This window comes from Dipodomys spectabilis, unplaced genomic scaffold (assembly GCF_019054845.1).
Source record: "Dipodomys spectabilis isolate Male_0828 unplaced genomic scaffold, ASM1905484v1 ptg000499l, whole genome shotgun sequence".
Taxonomy (NCBI): Eukaryota; Metazoa; Chordata; class Mammalia; order Rodentia; family Heteromyidae; genus Dipodomys; species Dipodomys spectabilis.
The window spans coordinates 3,396,419-3,416,011 of record NW_024871176.1 but is presented as its reverse complement, the minus strand read 5'-3'; the positions used below and the strand labels follow the sequence as shown (position 1 = coordinate 3,416,011).

Genomic DNA, 19,593 nt, shown 5'->3' with positions numbered 1-19,593 from the left:
GCTGTCTTACCTTTGCAGTGCAGTGCTCTCTGAGGGCCCCTCTATTTTGGTGTCACATCTCTCACCCTGGAGTTCTGGAGGTCGGAACTCAGCATCATCACTGGACGGGAGACGAAAACTTTGCCACCACTTCTCTGATGACTCCAGGTTTGAGGGCCTAATACCAGTATATAAGGCTGTCTCGCTGACCTCTGCCATCAGAGGCAGTCTTTGGCCTACGAGGACAGTTCTGTCATCCAGAGTGGACAACTGCTGAAGTTCGAGCCCATTTCCATACAAGGCTGGATTCACAGGGACTGAAGGTGGGTCCAGACTCTCTGCTTCCTGACCTCGTGGCTGAGGGCTGAGTGTTGGTGGTAGCGGGGAGATAGGAGAACGAGGTGAATCCATAGGATTCAGATTCATTTGCTTGCTTGTGTTTCTGGAAGGCACAGCCATTTGCTTATCATACTTTCGACTACTAGACACCTCTAAAGAGGAATCCATCCCTGCCAAGCCTAGCTTCTGTCCTGATGTGTCTGGCTCCATGCATAACTCTTCAGCAACAGAGGGCCGGTGGTGAAATGGTATCAGAGGTCTCTTTTGCAACTTGTCTCCTTTTTCTTGTCTTTCTGTTGTTTTGTGCTTAGAAGAAGCAGGAGGTGGTAAAGATGAAGCTGAAGATGGTCCTGCACTGAACCCTGGTTGAGATATTGTGGGAGGTCGGTTGGGTCCTACTGCACAACGTTTTAAAAGTTTATGCCTAAAATGAGAGTTAAAATGAAGTCTACAAATACACATATACAAATAACTGCATCATGAGAACATTACAAAAGAAATGTCTATGACAAAGATGCATCTTTTAGCACACATACTGGATGCTAACACATCTACAAGGACTCCAGCTTCTAATTAGATTTATAGTGTCTAAAAAATGCAATTCAGATTGATGGAAATTGAAGAATCAATCACATACAAGTTAAACAAAAAATTGATTTAAATTATTGATTGGTTGATTGATTGATTGATTGTAGGCCCCGGGGCTTGAACCTGCAGAGCCTGAGCACTGTCGCAACTCAAGGCTAGTGCTCTACCACTTTGAGCAACAGTGCTACTTCTGGTTTTCTGGTGGTTAACTGTAGACAAGAAGTCTCATAGACTTCTGCCTGGGCTGACTTTGAATTACAATCCTCAGATCTCAGTCTCCTGAGTAGCTAGGATTACAGGTGTGAGCCACAAGTACCCAGCTTGGATTTAAGAAATTTAACATGCTAATTCTTACAAGATTAGAACTCTACATTTTCCTAAGTCAGTCAACATCTCAGATGACCTAACTCATACTGTATCTTAAGACCTTAAAAATGTAAGATCATCTGCCCAAACTTAGAATTTTCAATTTCTATTTTATAACACTCTACTAAAATCTAATTAGACTGATTTAAAAGTTATTCTATATACTGGAACTAAGACGAAGTCTCTGGAAGTATAATACTAAGATAATAAGGGTTAAATCCTAAGAGAACTTAATAACTTAATAGGATAAAAATACTAAAAACCTTACTTGATACTTATTACATGCAGAAAAGATGGGATCTAGGGCAATTACAGACATATTACAGTGGGACAGAAGTGATAGCCTGTGAAAGGGTGCATGTGTACAGATGTACCTGAACCATTTCATGTAAACAAGAATAAATATCATGTCTGCTCACATGCTAACACACTTCTTGGCAAGCATAAGCAGCATGAGAAATGGCTTCGGGGCCCACTACATGATACCAAGGTTTAATCTGTGCAACAAAGTTATATAGCAGGTCAGCCAGTTCCTCCCAATATATAAATCATTCCCAGGGAAAAATTGTAAGCTCTCCTGCAGTGTAGCAGTAACTCTCCAAAGCCACTAGGGTGGCATTAAATTACTGCTGCATTGCACTAAATGATGCCCTAGTGGGCAGTAAAATGGATTTGTGTGGCACAATGGGATGGTTTAGTGGGACAGCAGGATGGCAGCCCTGCTCCATAAGACCATTAGGTAGCGTGAGGAGTGGACCATTCCATAATGTGTTTGATAATACTGCAGTAGATAATCTGAGAACACTCTTGCCATTGCTACTTTAAAAATTAAAGAATTCCTGACTTTGAAGAGGGTGGTCTAAGCATAATGCTATTGACAGTACAACATAGTACCACACTAACTGAAGAGAAGCTAATTGTAAAATATCTCAATCACATCATCTAAATGTCTCAACATTTGAAAAGCTAGGCTCGATATTTTCACATAACAACTTTGTTACTTGGATTTTCTCACAGATTTAATGTATCAGTCCTTTGGTAGTTGTTTTATTTTTACAGCAAACTCTTCCAAGTAAGAACTTCTGTAAATAGGATAATATCTTACAGTTGTTTCTTACAGCAGTATCAAATGACTCAACTAACAATGCCAAATAGGTACAATCAGGACTGTGCCCACAGGTAGGAGACAATCCTAGCAAATCCCTGTTCAGGGAAGAAATCAGATCTGGGCAGGCTTCAGGAAGATCAGGCTTAGAAAGCCACCTAGTCGCCAGATGACAGATGGTAGGAAAACACCAGAAGCAGGGCCAGAGAGAACAGGAGGAATATGCAGTGGCTAAAAGAATGAGGAGAAATTGAAAACAGACATTTCAAAGGAGTCATGTGAAACAGTAACAGATTAGAACTGGAAAATGAAGAAAAGTAGATAAATGATTACATTAATGGGATAAGAAAGGAAAAGTATAATAGAAAGATTACAATAAATGACCTGGCTCAGGGGGAAAACAGACATGTGAACATTAAGAATGTTCCTTTCCCTCCTCCCTTCCCTCCCTTCTGCCCCCACCCCCTTTGCAGGTGCTAAGGATCAGAGACAGACCTCACTTGTGCTCACAAGTGCTCTATCACTGAGCCATACTCCCAACTGCAAGGATACTTCTTAAAAGCACCCGCAAAATAAAAGACTAGATGACCTGAGAGGTAAGGTGTAGAGATAAACATCTGGAGGTCTGTGTTGTGGTACCCTGGTATGCACACAGCTATTAAAAGACCCAACGGTGTAAGAATTTGGTGAAGAAATAAAAGCAGTAATTTCAGAGCACAAAGGAAAAGCATTATTCATTTGCACTGAAAATGAAAGGTATGTGATAAAAGTACGTAAAAAGGTTATTTGGGGGGAGCAAAAATAAAAAATCTAGATTATGGAAAAGTCAGACAAAGACACAAGTCAATCTATGTATTTGCTAAAGATGGACTACAACTTGGCTCTGAGTCATCCATCAATCAGTTCTAACAGAAAATGCTTTTCCATTACACAATTCGTAAGGGCCTAGACACAAAAGTAAAAACAAATACTCAGCTACAGCATACCACATCTACCCTAAAACCAGAGGAGAACCTCATGTGCTCAAAGGACTCTTCACAAGCAAGCAACTTCCTAAAAACAGTGCTCCTTAGCCGGGCACTGGTGGCTCACGCCTGTCATCCTACTACTCAGGAGGCTGATATCTGAGGATCGCATTTCAAAGTCAGCCTGGGCAGAAAAAGCCCATAAGACTCTTATCTCCAATTAACCACTCAAAAACTGGAAGTTGCACTGTGGCTCAAGTGGTAGAGCACTAGCCATGTGCACAAAGAGGCTCAGGAACAGTGCCTAGGCCCTGAGTTCATGCCCCACAACTGACCAAAGGAGGAAAAACAAAAAAACAAAAAAACAAAACAGTGTTGTATGAAAGGAGAGAAGGTTAGCACTCCCCTTGACAAGGATGGAAGAGGCCCTTGGGCCTGACAACACGCATACGGTTAAGGCATTGCCACCTACTTCGTGGCATCTAACCATCGTTTTTGGACAAGGGTCTCATATCTAAAATATACTTGGAACTCAAAAAATTAAACCCCCCAACAACAAATCCTCAAAGAAACAACTGCCCAATAAATAAGTGGGCGAAAGACTTAAAGAGAAACTTCTCTGAAGAAGAAAGAAGGATGGCCAATAGACACATGAAGAAATGTTCAACATCCCTAGCCATAAAAGAAATGCAAATCAAAACAACATTGAGATATCACCTCACTCCAGTTAGAACGGCAAAAATCAAGAACTCTAACAACAACAGATGCTGGAGGGGATGTGGACAGAAAGGAACCTTACTTCATTGTTGGTGGGAATGTAAACTTGTTCAACCACTTTGGAAAGCAGTATGGAGGTTCCTCAAAAGACTTCACATAGAGCTCCCCTATGACCCAGCAATCCCACTTTTGGGCATTTACCCTAATGTTTACAAACAAGACCACACTAAAGCTACCAGCACAACTATGTTTATTGCAGCATTATTTACCATAGCTAAGATATGGAACCAACCCAGATGCCCCTCAGTAGATGAATGGATCAAGAAAATGTGGTATATATACACAATGGAATTCTATGCCTCCATCAGAAAGAATGACATTGCCCCATTTGTTAGGAAATGGAAAAACTTGGAAAAAATTATATTAAGTGAAGTAAGCCAGGCCCAAAGAAACGTAGGTCCCATGGTTTCCCTTATTTGTAATATCTAGTATACGTATGAGTCAAGCGGAAAAGGTCAGATAATGTGATGTCAGGAAAATGAACCCTTAGATGTGTATTTTAATGGTTTTTTTCTTTCGTGCATGCGTTTCTAACACATTTATAAGATTATCTCTTTGTTGCTTTGTATGTCCCTCCCCCATAGTATAACCCCTGCTTTCACTATATTTGATGTCAGTATAACTTGTGGAGGAGATGGGGAAAAACCAGTTGTTTAAGGATACAGGTGGACCTGTTGCAACAATGAGAAGTACAAGTTGTCAGGTCCAAAACGAGCTTTACAATGTTAGTGCGGGGTGGGGGGGGGGGGGGGGGGAGAAAAGGGGGGGAAGGAGAAGGATTGGGATTAGGGGGGGAGGGGGGAGGCTGTGAAGGGATGTGAAGGGTAAACAAAGGAGGAGGCTGCGATGCTTGGTAAGAAATGTACGCATTATCCTGCCCATGTAACTGTAACTCCTCTGTACAGTATGTTCACAAATAAAATTAAATTAAAAAAAAAAAAAAAACACGTGCTCCTTGAAAAATTCAACCAGGAGTTTCATTAGGCTGACAGAACATCTCTCAACAAGACACTGCCCACCAAGGCAGAGCTTGAGCTTGATAACAGTATCATCAAAGGGGCAGGAAAGGATAGGCAAAGGAGGCCAAAAATGTTTCTACCAATGTACCTACCCAGGAAGGTTTGTATTCTTGACCTGCAACCTAAGTCACTAATGCTATATTAAAGACCACTGAACTAAACAAAGAAATAAGTAGAAATCTTCTACATATGCTTATATAAAGTTTAAGCACTAACTGATTCAAAAATACATACTTTAGAAGCAGAGCTACCCATTGCCTAATAAGTAAAAAATCATCAAACAATTAAACTAAGGGATAAAATGTATATCCATAAACTCTAATGAAGATCCAAGACAGTAAGATTCTTTACTACCACAACAAGTGGAATATTCTTGAGGACACCTAAATGGATGCGCAATTAAGATATCAGGACTATAGGACTTGTAACTTTTAGCAGGTGTTCCTAAATTCCTACCTTAGTCATCAAAAAGAACAACAACAACAAAAAAAAAACTTCCTAACAATTATCTACAGAAGGTCAGATTTATCAAAATTCTACTAACTTCAGCCAATCTTGTTTTCAAACTGTTTTAAATTTTCTACTTTAAAAATTGAAGAAGTTAAATACTGCCATTTAACTGGCTAAGAATTTCTTGCCAAACTCACATCCTTTACTTTTAAAGTAGCTAACTGTAAGAAACTGTGGGAACAGTCAGATTGCAGGAATGCTGCTTAATAAGCTGAGTCCTGACAATAAGCTCTATCACGTGCATGTAAGGAAAGACTTCTTCCTTAGTGTGGGGGTGTGAGGGGAGGAATTCAAAACTAAACAAAGGACAGAGACAAGTGGCCTGAGAGGCTGGGCAATGAGCCAACCAAGTATGCCACTGCTGCCTGCTGTTCTGCTGTCTGTGCACCCACCTGGAACAAGAACAGCTGACTCTTTGGGTTGGATCCACAAAACCCCAAGCAGCAGGACTGTTAGCAGGCTCTTCTTCAAGTGTTGGAGTTGACATCTGGCTCCTCCTACAAAGGTTAAAAATGTGACTTACTTGCCAACATGAGCTAATATTCTTCTATGGCAGGGGTGGAGAATGTGTGGCTGGCTGCTCAAGGCCTACCAAATCATTTGGCCCACGATGGATCAGACGTGCATGCTGCCCAAGCAGTTAGAATTACAAGTTTGAGCCACTGCGACCAACTCTATGCCATTCTTTAGCTGATAAGGCACTTGACATTTTTCCTGAGGAATCAAGTGACGTATGTCAACCTTAACTTTGTTTTGAATTTTACTCTAAAAAGGTGAAATACGTGTAAAGCCATGTCAAGTGTGGTCACAGAGGGTATAACGTGACTGCCTCCATGTTGCAGTGGAAAGGTGGTAACTAACCCATGACCAGCACATAACCCACAAACATACTTGGACTGGGCTCGGTTGAGGATGCATTCCTTCCACACTCGATGGACCATATGATTGTGGAGATTTGGAGGAATCTTCCCCGATCTCTTTGGACTGTGCATAGTTATCATGCCCCCATCTTGGGAACCTAGGTGACTGGCAGCACTCTGCATACCTCCACTTTCACCTAGAAAGCAAAGACAATTTGTAGTGGTAGAATTTTCTGGAAATGTCCCCGGATACACAGGCTATTGTATTCAAAATAAGCATTTCAACTGTCAGAACTCCTGAAGCTTTATCCATATTCCTTCGCATTAACACTACCTATAGGTAGAATAAAATTTGTGTCAGGACATTTTCTTCTGCTCTACACTATCTTTATGAATCTTTGTGTTCTCCCTAACATAGCTGATCTGATCAACTCACAACTGTAAGGCAATTCACATACAGAGGTATTCCTACTCCACCTGCACTGGATATAAGAAAGGAAGCATAATTACAACAATAAAGACTCAAACACATATTGCTTGAATTTTTAAAACAGAATACAACAAATAAGTCTCAAGGACAAAGCAGTAGAAAGAGCTTGATGCTCATTTAGCTCAATGGTTGTATAATATCTGTAAATGGTGCCTATGCAGAAGAAAGGATTTAACAGCACAAATCTTTTAGCAAGGTCAAATTTCAAATTTGTGTGTACAACTGTTTGTCCCCACATTTGACATTACTTATAAACACTTAGTGCTACAATACTGAAAAGGGTTGCCTTGGCATTTTATGTCAGAGGATTAAAAGTTAACTGGTCTCTCTTTCTCTAACTCCAGTTGATATGTAACCCATTTCTTCTGGCTATGTTCCCAATGACCACTGGTGATACTAGTCAGTGGGAATGTTAATACTCCTTTCTGATATAAGACAAAGCCCATATCCATTAATTTCACCTATTTGATTTATTAAATACATTATCAGGTTTCTGGAAAACCTCCACTCCTATCCAAAAAAAAAAGAAGCAACCTTATAACACAAGCTATTCTTCATAGCAATGCAATACAACATGATCATTACTTGATCTTAATAGTTAGCCCTATCTCTAACTTTAAACACAAAGCAAAACAAAAACCCGAATGTTTACATCCTAGAGAACTGAAGCCTTCTGGTTCCCCCCACAATTATCATTATTTTATAGTTAACATAGTTGAAGCACAAGAGGCTTAGTCTTTCATTGTTACTTCTCATTGTAAAAGTTGTCTGGCTTGGTTCATAAAGTAAAAGAATTCAATTCAATTTTACAACTGTCCATAATAAACACCAAAAAGCAGATCATATGCACACAATATCCTCAAAAGGAAAAGGTAGGGGAAAGCAAGCTACAGAGATGCTTCTCATTGAAGCTAGACAAATACTCTTTATTAGCACTTAATAAACTAAAACGTAGGTGCTAGCTTACAGGGAACTAAACAAGTTGTAAAATGTATATTGGACGTTGCTACCTCCAACGATAAAGACAAGTAGAAGTACCCATCCCAGTAAGATGAGTAACTTCACCAAAACTGTTGGTCCCTGATAGATCCCCTGTTAAACAGAACCTCTTGGCCATTGGAGATACAAAGGAATCTATACTTATTTATTTAGGAAAAATGCCAATATTCAATGCTGGAATGACAGCACTCTTCTTCCTGCACATAATTCAGCATCCTATGACATAAAAATCTTGCCAAATTTGTTTAACATAAGCATACCAGAATCTTTTAACTTGTTTAAAAGAGGTGACATAAAAGCTTTATTTATCCAACATCTAGCATGATGCCATATTTATAGAGTAAGAGGTAGGGGCAGGACTGAAGGACTATGAAGTCCACATGAAACTCAAAATGGAAAATTTCTTGGGGTTTCTTTGGAAGGTTTAAAAAAATAATAATTATAGCCAGGTGCCAGGGGCTGTGGTTCAAAGCCAGCCCAGGCAGGAAAGTCTATCTATGAGATGCTTATCTCCAATTAACCACTCAGAAAACCAGAAGTGGCACTGTAGCTCAAGTGGTAGAGCATTAGCCTTAAACTGAATTGCTGAGGGACAGTGCCCAGGCCCAGAGTTCAAGCCCCACGACCAATTAAAAAAAATTAAATTAATTAAATTGTACATATCATGGGACTTGAACTCAGGCCCTGAACACTGTCTCTTAGCTTTTGTGCTCAAGGCTAGCATTCTACCACTTGAGCCACAGCCTTGCTTCTGGCAAGGCTGATTAATAGGAGCTAAGAGTCTCATGGACTTTGTTACCTGGTCTGGCTTTAAACTGAGATCTTCAGATCTCAGCCTCCTGAGTAGCTAGGATTCTAAGTGTAAGCCACCAGTGCCTGGCCAGACGTCTTGTATTTGAAGGGTAAAATTTATAGTTCTGAACTGACAGCAAACCATCAATTTTAAGGTGAATATAAATTTGGCAAAAAAAACCTAGAAACCGACAAAGAAAAACTTAGTACTTTAGTGTACTTGCTAAAAATTCAAACTAACAAAAGCAAATCTAATTTCAATCTTTACATTAATATACTTTGTCTATGATGAATGCTACAAAAGATTATAAAGGTGGGTTTTTCTTTTCCAATTTAAAGTAGTTGTAGTAAAACTTGATAGCAAAATCTTTTCACAAGGGGCTGGGAAGGTGGCTCAGTGGTAGAGTGCTTGCCTTGCATGAGGCCCTGGGTTCAATTCCTCAGCACCACATAAGCAAAAAGAAAAAAGCTCGAAGTGGTGCTGTGGCTCAAGTGGTAGAGTGCTAGCCTTGAGCTGAAGAGCTGAGGGACAGCGCCCAGTCCCAAAGTTCAGGCCCCATGACCAGACCCAAAAAAAAAAAAAAAAAAACCAAAAAACTTTTCACAAGGAAGCATTCAGATCTGCTCTACTACTTGAACTTGGCTGCAGTCATCCCTCAGGACCCACTGGAGACTGGCTCCTAACCTCACCATGAATACCAAAATCAAGGATCTCCAAGTCCTTTATATAAAATGTAGTATTCACATATAATCTACACATATTTTCCTATATCTTGTAAATTAGCTACAGGTTACTTAGAACAGGCAAAATAATGCAAATGTTATGTAAGTAGCCTTTATACTTTTTGTTTAGGGAACACTGAAGGAAAAAAAAGTGTGTGTGTGTGTGTGTGTGTGTGTGTGTGTGAGAGAGAGAGAGAGAGAGAGAGAGAGAGTATGTGTGTGTGTGTGTGCTTTCAAGACAAGGCAGTTTATTTCCTTGAATGTTTTCAATCTGTAGTTAATGGGGTCTACAGAAACACAACAGGCCAACATTAACATCTTTCTACCATCTTAGCAATTACATGGCTCTTCAATACAAAGATTAAGTGTTGTCCACTTTGTTTCTTCTGTCAGTTGTGGGGCTTCAACTCAAGGCCTAAGCGCTGTCCCTTAAGCTCTTTTACTCAAGGCTAGCCCTCTACAATTTGAGCTACAGCATCATTTCTGGTTTTCTACTGGTTAACTGGAGATAAGAATCTCACAGACTTTCCTGCCCTGGCTACTTTCTAACTGTGATCCTCAGATCGCAGCCTCCTGAGTAGCTAGGATTACAACCGGCAGGTTGTCACTTCTATGTCTCCCACAGAGTATCTGAATAGTTCCTTCTAAGTAACTTAATAATGCGTGCTAAAATTAGAGTTTTGAGTATTACTTTGAAATGTTTTAAACTCCTAGCTATATATTACAGTATTAGTTATAAGATGCTCTCACATATACTACCTAATGCTCCTAACAATTTGTAAAGTATGTATTTAACAGAAAAAGAAAAAGCATGAGACTCAGAGAAAGTATGAAAATTAAATAAATTCATAAATTCATATTGCTTTAAGACAAGGCTTGATCAATCACAAAAACTAGTTTTCCCCAATACACTCTTCAACCAGAAACATTTGTGGAATGCCTACTGCATGGGAAACGCTATGCTAAAAACAATGAAAAGCCACCTTATCTAACTCACACAGAAATTACTGTACAAGAGTGTATCCTAGCTCCTTATTTTTATCCTAGTTGTTCAGCTCCCAAGACTGTTTAAGTTTTACAGTTTACTCTAATGTTCTGACTGACCAACATGGTCATATTAAGTGTCCATAAACAATCGCAATTGTCACTTTGAGAACTTGCCTTAATGACCCTATTTCCAACTCAACTGAAGTCAACTACAACCAAAAAATGTTGGTATAAGGAAGTATATTACTCAATAAAAAATTTTTTAATGTTCTCAATTTAAATAACTTCTAAATTTTTCCATGAAGACAAAGTATTCAAGTTCTCAAAACTGTCAAATGTAGTTAGCATTTATTACTGACAGTTACTGAGAGAATGAAGTATTTGTTCATAGCTCATAGGTCTGCTGGGGCTTGTCCTTGGTTATCAATGGTCTTTTGGACAAGAGAAGTCCATCATTTTGTAACTTACAGTTCTTAATATATGTATTTTTTAAAGCAATCAACAAGCCAGGCACTGGTGGCTGGCTTGCTATTCAGAAGGCTGAGATCTCAGGATCACAGTTCGAAGCCACCATGGGCAGAAAAGTCCCCATGAGACTCTTTATGTCCAATTAGCCACCAGAAAAACAAAAGTGGTGCTATGGCTCAAAGTGATAGAGCACTCGCCCAGGCTCTGAGTTCAAGCCCTACAACTGACCCCCCCCCCCCAAAAAAAAAGTTACAACAATACTGTTTCACCAAAAGGTGAATATGGATGGGCACAGCTAAAATACTGGAATACATAGTTCCATTTGTTTAAAACTTTTCTTCTATTTTTGTAAATAACCAAGTTACTCTATTAACTCCATCTCTTCTAGTAGCATTTCTAGCTATATGTGGCTCTCCTGTTCCATAGCAATGGAAAAATACTATTTTCTGGATTTTCTTTCCCCCAGTATACTCACCTACAACAGCCTGTTCTGGAGAGGTGGGAGGGGTCAGAGGTATTCCACAGTTACTTGGGTCCTTCACACTACCAAGCCCCTGCTGCCCAACTGTAATATGGCCTCCAGCACTGACAACACTCTGAGGAACTGGGATGTCATTCTGAGAGATCAAAACAAAAGCTGAAGGATAGACCATCCGAACACCACCTGTAAGGAAAGAGAACAGACAGAGTCGGGCCTGAGAAATAGTTCATAGAAGACTGACTCTTTCACTGAAAGAGATACTTTGATTCTGTGGTAAGGACCAAAGCTCAGTGGAAAATTAACAACTGTCAAACATGGTAGGTCCCAACATGATGACAATAAAATCTAAATCTAAAAATGTAGTAACCACCAAGGTTTAGGCAAGATAACTACTCAGACAGCATTGTGTCAAGAGAATCAAAATTAAGATGGGAAATTTCAGCAATGGCTTCTGCTGGACCTGAATGATTGTGAAAATTAAAGAAAATGAAGCAATTATAATGAATATTTTCTCTTACCGACAATTACTTCAACTGCCACAGGGAAATCATCATCATATCCCAATTCCTCTTCCTCTTTCAATTCATCTTTCTTTTTTAGCACCATCGGATAGAAATATTGCCATTCCTCAATCAACTTGCGTGTAGCCGGATCTGACATTTTGTATGCTTGGCCTGTTAGTGTGCCATTTAAGCCATAAGGGCTTACCAGTACTAAAGAAAAAAAGAAGAGAATTGTATGCTTTGCATTACAGAAATCATTCCTACATGCAACTCTACATTTTTGGTAACTAAGTTAAAGCACAGCAGCACTTCATGCACTGTCCTTTATTTCCTAAAGTCTTATAAAGTATGGTTTTTAAAGTATTTGGGCTTTACAAGTTGCCTGCACATTAAAGCATATTCCTATCTACTTAATAATGGTTGTGCAGTATGAATACCTAATTTCCCATGAAAGAAGATAACAAGTCAATAGCCCGAAACCTACTCAGGAGGTCCTAAGACTTCCTGAGTATCTATAGTAATTAAAGAATAATATATAAGATTTCTTATAACAGAAAATTCATAATATACAAAGCTTGAAGCATAATGCTTACTTATAATTTGAGTTATGGCTGGTTTAGACGTCTGTTGACAATAAACTTATTGACCTTAAAGTCAGGTACTCAAGAGTCCTAGTTACTTCCACTTTTTGATTTGATGTCATTTTTACTGAGTCAGGACACCAAAAAAAGAACTCATCACAGTATTGTGAATAACTCAAGCAGATCTTACCTTCAAAGGCAAGTTATTCAACTTTGCAAATAACACTTTTCTGGGAATAAAGATCATTTTCTCTGAATCACTTTCTGTTTATAAATACACCTCAGCATTATAATTAAATGGGTTGTCTTTTTCCGATGACCACTTCTTATAACAGCTGGATGACATCCAAGTGTGATTTCTCAAGGCTTGAACCCTGAAACCCTAGCTATGCAAAAGGCAGACATTGGGGATTTCGGGGCTCAAGAGCTGGCTTAAGGCCAGCCTGCACAAAAAACTAGCAAAACGCCATCTCAACCAATGGCTGAATGCAGTGGCACAAGGTTGCCATCCCAGCTATTGTAGGTTGGAACCACATAATGGTTGGGTACAGCCATTATGCACTTGAAATTCCCAGTTAAAGTGGAAATAATTCAGAGGTATACATGCTTCCTCCTGGGGTTTGAACTCTGGGCCTGGGTTCTGTCCTTGAACTTCTTTTGTTCAAGATAAGCACTGTACTTGAGTGCTTACCACTTGAAACACTGAGCCACTGAGCCACTCAACCACTTTCAGCTTTTCTTTTCTTTCAAGAGTAGTTTTTTGGAGAGTGTCACAGACTTTCCTGCCCAGGTTGGCTTCGAAGTGTGATCCTCAGATCTCAGCTCCCTGAGTAGCTAGGATTACAAGTGTGAGCCACCAGTTCCTGGCTTCAGATGTATATTTGTGCTTCTTTCTAAGATACTTTTAACATTATTTATTCATTAAATTTTTTAGACATTTCTTTAATAGCTTAGTATGCCTTCAAGTTTTTAGGAAATTACTTTTAAATATACTATCATTCCATTATTTATTACATTGTAATGATATGCCATTATTTATTCATTAAAATATCACACTAAAGCACCAAAAAAAGAAAGAAAGAAAGAAAGAAAGACATCCTCGACTATGTAGAGGAAGTACAAGTAGGAAGTAGGAAGATGACTACAGTCCAGGTAGTCCCAGACATCAGGTAAGGCCCTGGCTCAAAAATAACCACAACAAATAAGGCCAGCAGATGGCTCAAGAGGTATATGAGTACAAGGTCTAAGTTCAAATCCCAGGACTACCACCGTATCAATCGAGAGAAGGAGATGAACTAAAGGCTCATACATTTTTTTGGACTGTTTCTCCCATTCCTCAATGATCCAAATGGGATCGCTGTCTCCATCAAACACCGTCAAGGGCAATTTTTTTCCACTGATATGTCTAGAAAATTCTCACATTATTCTGCATCACTATGTTACTACACATCTATATGCCATCCACGTCCCTAATTATCTGTCCTTTCCATACCAATCACAAGAATAAGCAGGACAGTGTTCCATAAGTCTTCTATGACTTAAAGCAGAAGTAACAAACCACTAAGATTTAAAATAACTGGTCTGCAGAGAAGTGGTAGTCCTAATATTATCATTCCCAACCTATAAGGTGGAAAGTTAGCTCCAGTTCCTCATGAGCAATGATTCCCCTTATTAGCATCAACAATTGCTTTCCTTTGGGGCAATAAAGTCTAAGGTGAAGTCAGACAACCCTCTGCATACTTATGCTCAAGAAAACAGAGTATTTAGATAATTCTGATAAATCATAATAGCACATCAATGAGGATTTTCACAACGGGGTATCTTTAAACTTTACAGTAATTCATAATTGAAACCCCAAATTCACAGAATGACAAGATACATGAAGTGGAAGGTGGGGTCCTGGGTGAATAATTTATCTGGGGGCCCAGATAAATAAGGGTTCAATGTGTCTTCCCTTGCCTCTCAATAAAGGCTTGTATTTGGAGAATAGATTCTTTCATTAAATTAAATTAGAAAACCAATCAATCATAAATAAAATGGAAGTTATTAATTTATCTAGGTGCTAGAAAATTAAAATATTTTATCAAGTTTGATAAAATTAGTATTCTTAAATTATATTGCATCTGAGATAGTGAGACTATTTGAACCAGACATCTAACAAATGATATACTGAACTGAAGATTTTTTTCCTACAGTGCAACCCAGTATAATAACATTTAAATATTATCATTCACAGAAAATTCTGAATTCCAAAAACAAAAATGAAGATTTAAATTGCTCAGTCAGACCAAAAGGACATGGAAGTTACTATGGGACATCAAGACAGTCAACATAAATTTCAAATGTACCAAGTAAAATCACAACCAAATACTTAGTATCAGTGGGAAATGTAATTAAAAGAAAATGCTAGGGCTGGGAAGGTGGCTCAGTGGTAGAGCGCTTGCCTAGCATGGATGAGGCCCTGAGTTCAATTCCTCAGCACCACATAAGCAGAAAAAGCTGGAAGTGGCACTGTGGCTCAAGTGGTAGATTGCTAGCCTTGAGCTGAAGAGCTCACGGACAGCACCCAGGCCTGGAGTTCAGGCTCCACAACCGGCAAAAAAAAAAGAAAAAGAAAAAGGAAATGCTAAAGATATTAACATCACTGAAGAAATTATACATTATCAACTCCAGGTCTGATTTTGGCTGAAATTTCAAATACTGTGTTTTACAGTAATCTTTTGTAAGCCATTACTCTCCTGAAACCTTGTTAACTAGCACAATAAAAACTTTTCATTTTATAAAATTCATCAATTATTCACTGGACTGTATTTTCCAATGTTATTTGGTTCTGAAGGAAATCCTCTATATCCTAATTTTCAATACAACTTCACAGAAAACTGTTATATACAGTTTTCCTAAATGAGCAACTAGTATTGTGAAATAGTTCTTCCTTTCCTCTTCTAAAATAGACTCGTATGCTTACTTGCCTGCAAGATGTCCTTTTAAGGTAATATTTCATCCTACAAAACCTTACTGGGGTTGAGCATGGTGATGCTTACCTATAATCTCAGCAACTCAGGAGGCTGAGGCAGGAGGAATGCAAGTTGGAGACCAGCTTAGAAACTACAGAATGAGTTTGAGGCCAGCCTGGGCTACATAGTAAGACCCTGGCTCAAAAACAAAACACCAAAAAAACCCTTCCTGGACAAGACGCCTGCCCCCTTGGTGGTGGTGCAGGGGTGCAGCAGGCACATCATCACTGACTTACCTTGAAATGGTGCAGGTGAAGACTGAGCCATGTGTATATGCTCCTCATTGATCAAATAAATTGGCTGGTGTTGGGCAATCTCCACACTTGTGCACACATTACTTTCTCCATGAAGAAAGAATGTGAAAGCACAGGACAAATGCTCACTAAAAAAAGAACGAGAGGCTCAGTTTTACATTTTGGTAGAAAACGGGTGCTAGAAATGCAACTACAGGTAAGATACAGCCCTGCTTTACCAGTCAGCTGACAAAGCTGACCTCAAACCGACAGAACACAACTTCTAGTGACTGTGCACACATAATACTGACAAAATATCTTGTCCAGAAACTCAAAGCTGCCTAGCAAATCTGCAATTATCTATGTGCATTCTGAAGTTTTGAAAGTTACTATGCAGAATGCTTCCTATTTGTTGCATAAAATCTAAATCTACTATGTCAAATATAAACTTCTACTAGCAGAAAACCTCAATATTTTTCTTTCTTAGGGCATATTCATGGTGAACAGTCAGAAGTATTAAGAAAAGGAGAAAATTGAATCTAAAACACTGATATTTTTTAAAGAGGCTTGTGAACAAAATTGATCTTTGTTCAACCAAAACTGAGTTTCAGGAACACTGAATGATAAGGTTTATTTATATTTGGCAGAATATAATAACATTAAATTTTAAAGCTTACAATATTCAAATGAGGTTAAAATAGCTGCCTTGAAAATATTACTATGGAGGCACAGGCCTGTCATCTCAGCACTTGGGAAGTTGAGACCAACACTGAAAAATACAGCAAGACCCTGTCTCAAATTTTAAAAGAATTAAGGACACTGGTATGTGTGTACATGTGTATGTGTACTCTCAATATGCAACTGTGTAGGTAACTAAATAATTACAGAATGAATGTGTCTTACTTTACATTTCATAACTTATATATTTACTTCTGTTTAAGACAGGGTCTATGTAGCCCAGGAGGCCTTGAACTTGTCATCCTCCTGCTTCAGCTCCCAATTAGCTGGTATTATAGCCTTCACCACCTGATCTGGCTTACAATTTACTTCTCATTACAAAATTATATTGAAACACTCCATTTCTCCATTTTCTACACAATGAGCTCAAAACTGATAAAAATGAAATGTCACAAAAAAAATTTCAAGAGTTACTACAGCTCCATATTCTTTCAAAGTTGTTAACTTTGGCCTTAGACCGGCTGTAATACATTTCTATTCCTCAAAACACCTCATAAAACCTATTGTCTGATGAACCAAAAACATGATACCAAACCACGATTCAAAAGTTTCCTCTAAGATGTTGCTTTGGTCAATATTATAAAGCATATTTTGAGTATTGCTCAATAATAATTGTTTCAAATAAAAATTGTAATGCTTTAAGAAGATTTGGACTAAAATGATAAACATGTTATTGGCACAGTCAGAAACACAAAGATTGTTCTCTGACAAGTGTGGTGTTGCACCATCAGGAAACCTCTACTCCTGGCATTTGAATGTTTGGCATGGTAAACGAAAATAGTGGTTATAATTTTAGAAGAATTTTGAAAATTTTTCTTAGGCTGCTGATAACACACCTCTAAATTTCAAAGTTCACAAAGCAGAAAGATATACACTATTTAAACATATACAGAAATAAAACAGTAACAGCAAAAGTGCTGTCCTTAAAAAAAAAAAAAAAAAGGTGCTGGACACTGGTGATTCATGCCTGTAATCTTAGCTACTAAGAAGGCTGAGATCTGAGGATCACAAATGGAGTCAGCATGAGATTCTTATCTCCAATTAGCCTTCAGAAAACTGGAAGTACCTCTGTGGCTCAAAGTGGTAGAACACTAGCCATGAGAGGGGAAAGCTCAGGAAGAGTGCCCAGGCCCTGAGTTCAAGCCCTACAACAGACCCCTCCCCATCCCTGCAAAAAAAAGGGGATGGGGTACTACGAAGACATTATCTCCAACACATAAGCTATAATAGGACTTCCCCCTCCCCCAAAAAAGAAATTCCTGATTGTGAATTAAGCAAGTTTTCAAATGTGAATTTCAGCTAAGGGTTTGTGCTGACTCATCCATATTCATATCCACTATCCCATAAATATAAATAGTTTATTTATTATAAGAAATGGGTGGCAGGTACAAATGTAGTGTAGCTACAGAATAGGTTTTGTGGTAACACTGATCTATCTCGAAATGTGTGTGAGAACGAATACAACGATCATACCATGTGTCCGTGGCAAAGTGCTGGAATGACAGTGAATGAAATGGGACACCAGCAGTAGTTAGACTAGCAAGAGACTGATAGGAAAAACAGAGACACAGAAGCACAATCAAAGTGTGTTGAAAGACTAAGATACAGTGATTTATGTACAACATATAAATACTTTTAAGTAGACCAAAGCAAATGAACACAGAATTACAATAGTAGGAGGAAATGAGAGGAGGGAAGGAAGGAAAAGGGGAGAGGGGAAAAGGAAAGAGAGGCAGAAAAAATGGGGGGGGGGGAGGTCAGGAAGAGGGGAGAAGAGGGAAAAGGAAGAGGGGAGGGGGAGGAGGAGGAGGAGGAGATTGGGGTTGGGTTGGGGAAAGGGTTAGAGGGAGAGAGGGGGAGGGGGGGAGGGGGGAAGAACAAAGCAAGAAGCAGAGCAAGCTAGAGTTTGGGGAATTCTAAATGCAGAAATTATGTGACACAATTAGAATGGAGTCTAAGAGGTCACCATTAGTTTTTAAAAATTACGAAAAAGTCAAAATAGTACTTATTGCCATGTTATATGGAGAAGGGAGGAGGGGAGGGCCAGATGAGATGGAGGGAAAGGGTGGTAATGAAAGGTAGTAATGATTTAAGAATAAGCCTAATTATCTAATGGCTTCCCATTAAAGGGCAAAATCAAAAGCCCAGTACCTGCCCCAGTTACTTCCCAGACCAAATTCCCATTGTTCTCTCTCCCCCTTTTCCACTCCATTCCATCCGAGTAGGCTTTCCAGCAATTCTCCCAATGAAGCAACTGCAACTTGCACCCACTGTTCCCTCTTCCTCTCAGATGTTAATATGACCCTCTCTTCCCACACTTGTTTTCCTTAAATATAACATCAAATCAGCAAGGCCTATTTTTACCACATCATTTAAAGTAATCTTCCTTCCCTATTTTTACCATCGTATTCATGGCTTTCTACTATTCATTATCTCTGGTATAATGTGATCTAAAACTAAACTACAAAAATTCTTTATATCAGGTTTTTCCTAAGGATGCTAAGACCAAAGAGAGATGTGGGGAGAGAAGAGGAAACAGGAGAGAAAGAAAAGAAGAGGCATGGAAAGAGGGTGTCCGAGGGCAAGGGGGAGAAGCGTGAAGAACAGAGGAGGAGGAAGTGGGCAAAAGAAGAAATGAAGGAGAGCACAAATATTTTAAATTCTATGTGAAGTGTGAATGTGAGATCAACTGAGTTTTATTTTTGAAGTATTGGACAACATTCATATTAAGGTCTTCATAATGATTAGCTTTATATTTTACCACTTGCATTATTAAGAAAATTAACATGTATAATTTTGAATAAAAACGAAACAAAGGATGAAATAATTGTTCTATGATTAATGAACACCTGGCCTTAGGTTATACCCAGAGTTTGTTAAAAAAAAAAAAAAAAACACCAAAATTTTAAGTGCCCTCCACAAATACTACTGAGGAAACAAGAGATTGCTATGGTAATTTTTTCAAAATAAGACATTCTTACTTTAAGTTCCTCCCTGCTTCTTAGGGGAGGAGATTAGCCTCATATTCCACCTTTGGTATAAGTATGTCTTAAAACACTTCACCAGATGTTTCTAA

The 19,593-nt window shown here is 38.8% G+C and overlaps 1 protein-coding gene and 1 non-coding gene across 3 annotated transcripts in view; one reads left to right on the top strand and one right to left on the bottom strand.

Annotated features, from left to right (window-relative positions):
• Med13l (mediator complex subunit 13L) overlaps nt 1-19,593 on the bottom strand; it is a 198,195-nt gene that overhangs the window by 46,516 nt on the left and 132,086 nt on the right. For both annotated transcript variants that reach the window (XM_042669550.1, XM_042669551.1), the window contains exons 5-10: nt 15,783-15,928; nt 11,967-12,161; nt 11,443-11,631; nt 6,540-6,705; nt 6,041-6,145; nt 11-742 (exon numbers count right to left, since the gene is read on the bottom strand). In XM_042669550.1, coding sequence (XP_042525484.1) covers nt 11-742; nt 6,041-6,145; nt 6,540-6,705; nt 11,443-11,631; nt 11,967-12,161; nt 15,783-15,928 — 1,533 coding nt within the window. The remainder of the gene's footprint in view (nt 1-10; nt 743-6,040; nt 6,146-6,539; nt 6,706-11,442; nt 11,632-11,966; nt 12,162-15,782; nt 15,929-19,593) is intronic.
• LOC122099070 lies at nt 3,715-3,840 on the top strand. Its single transcript, XR_006145841.1, has one exon. It is a non-coding gene; the product is annotated as a U6atac minor spliceosomal RNA (small nuclear RNA).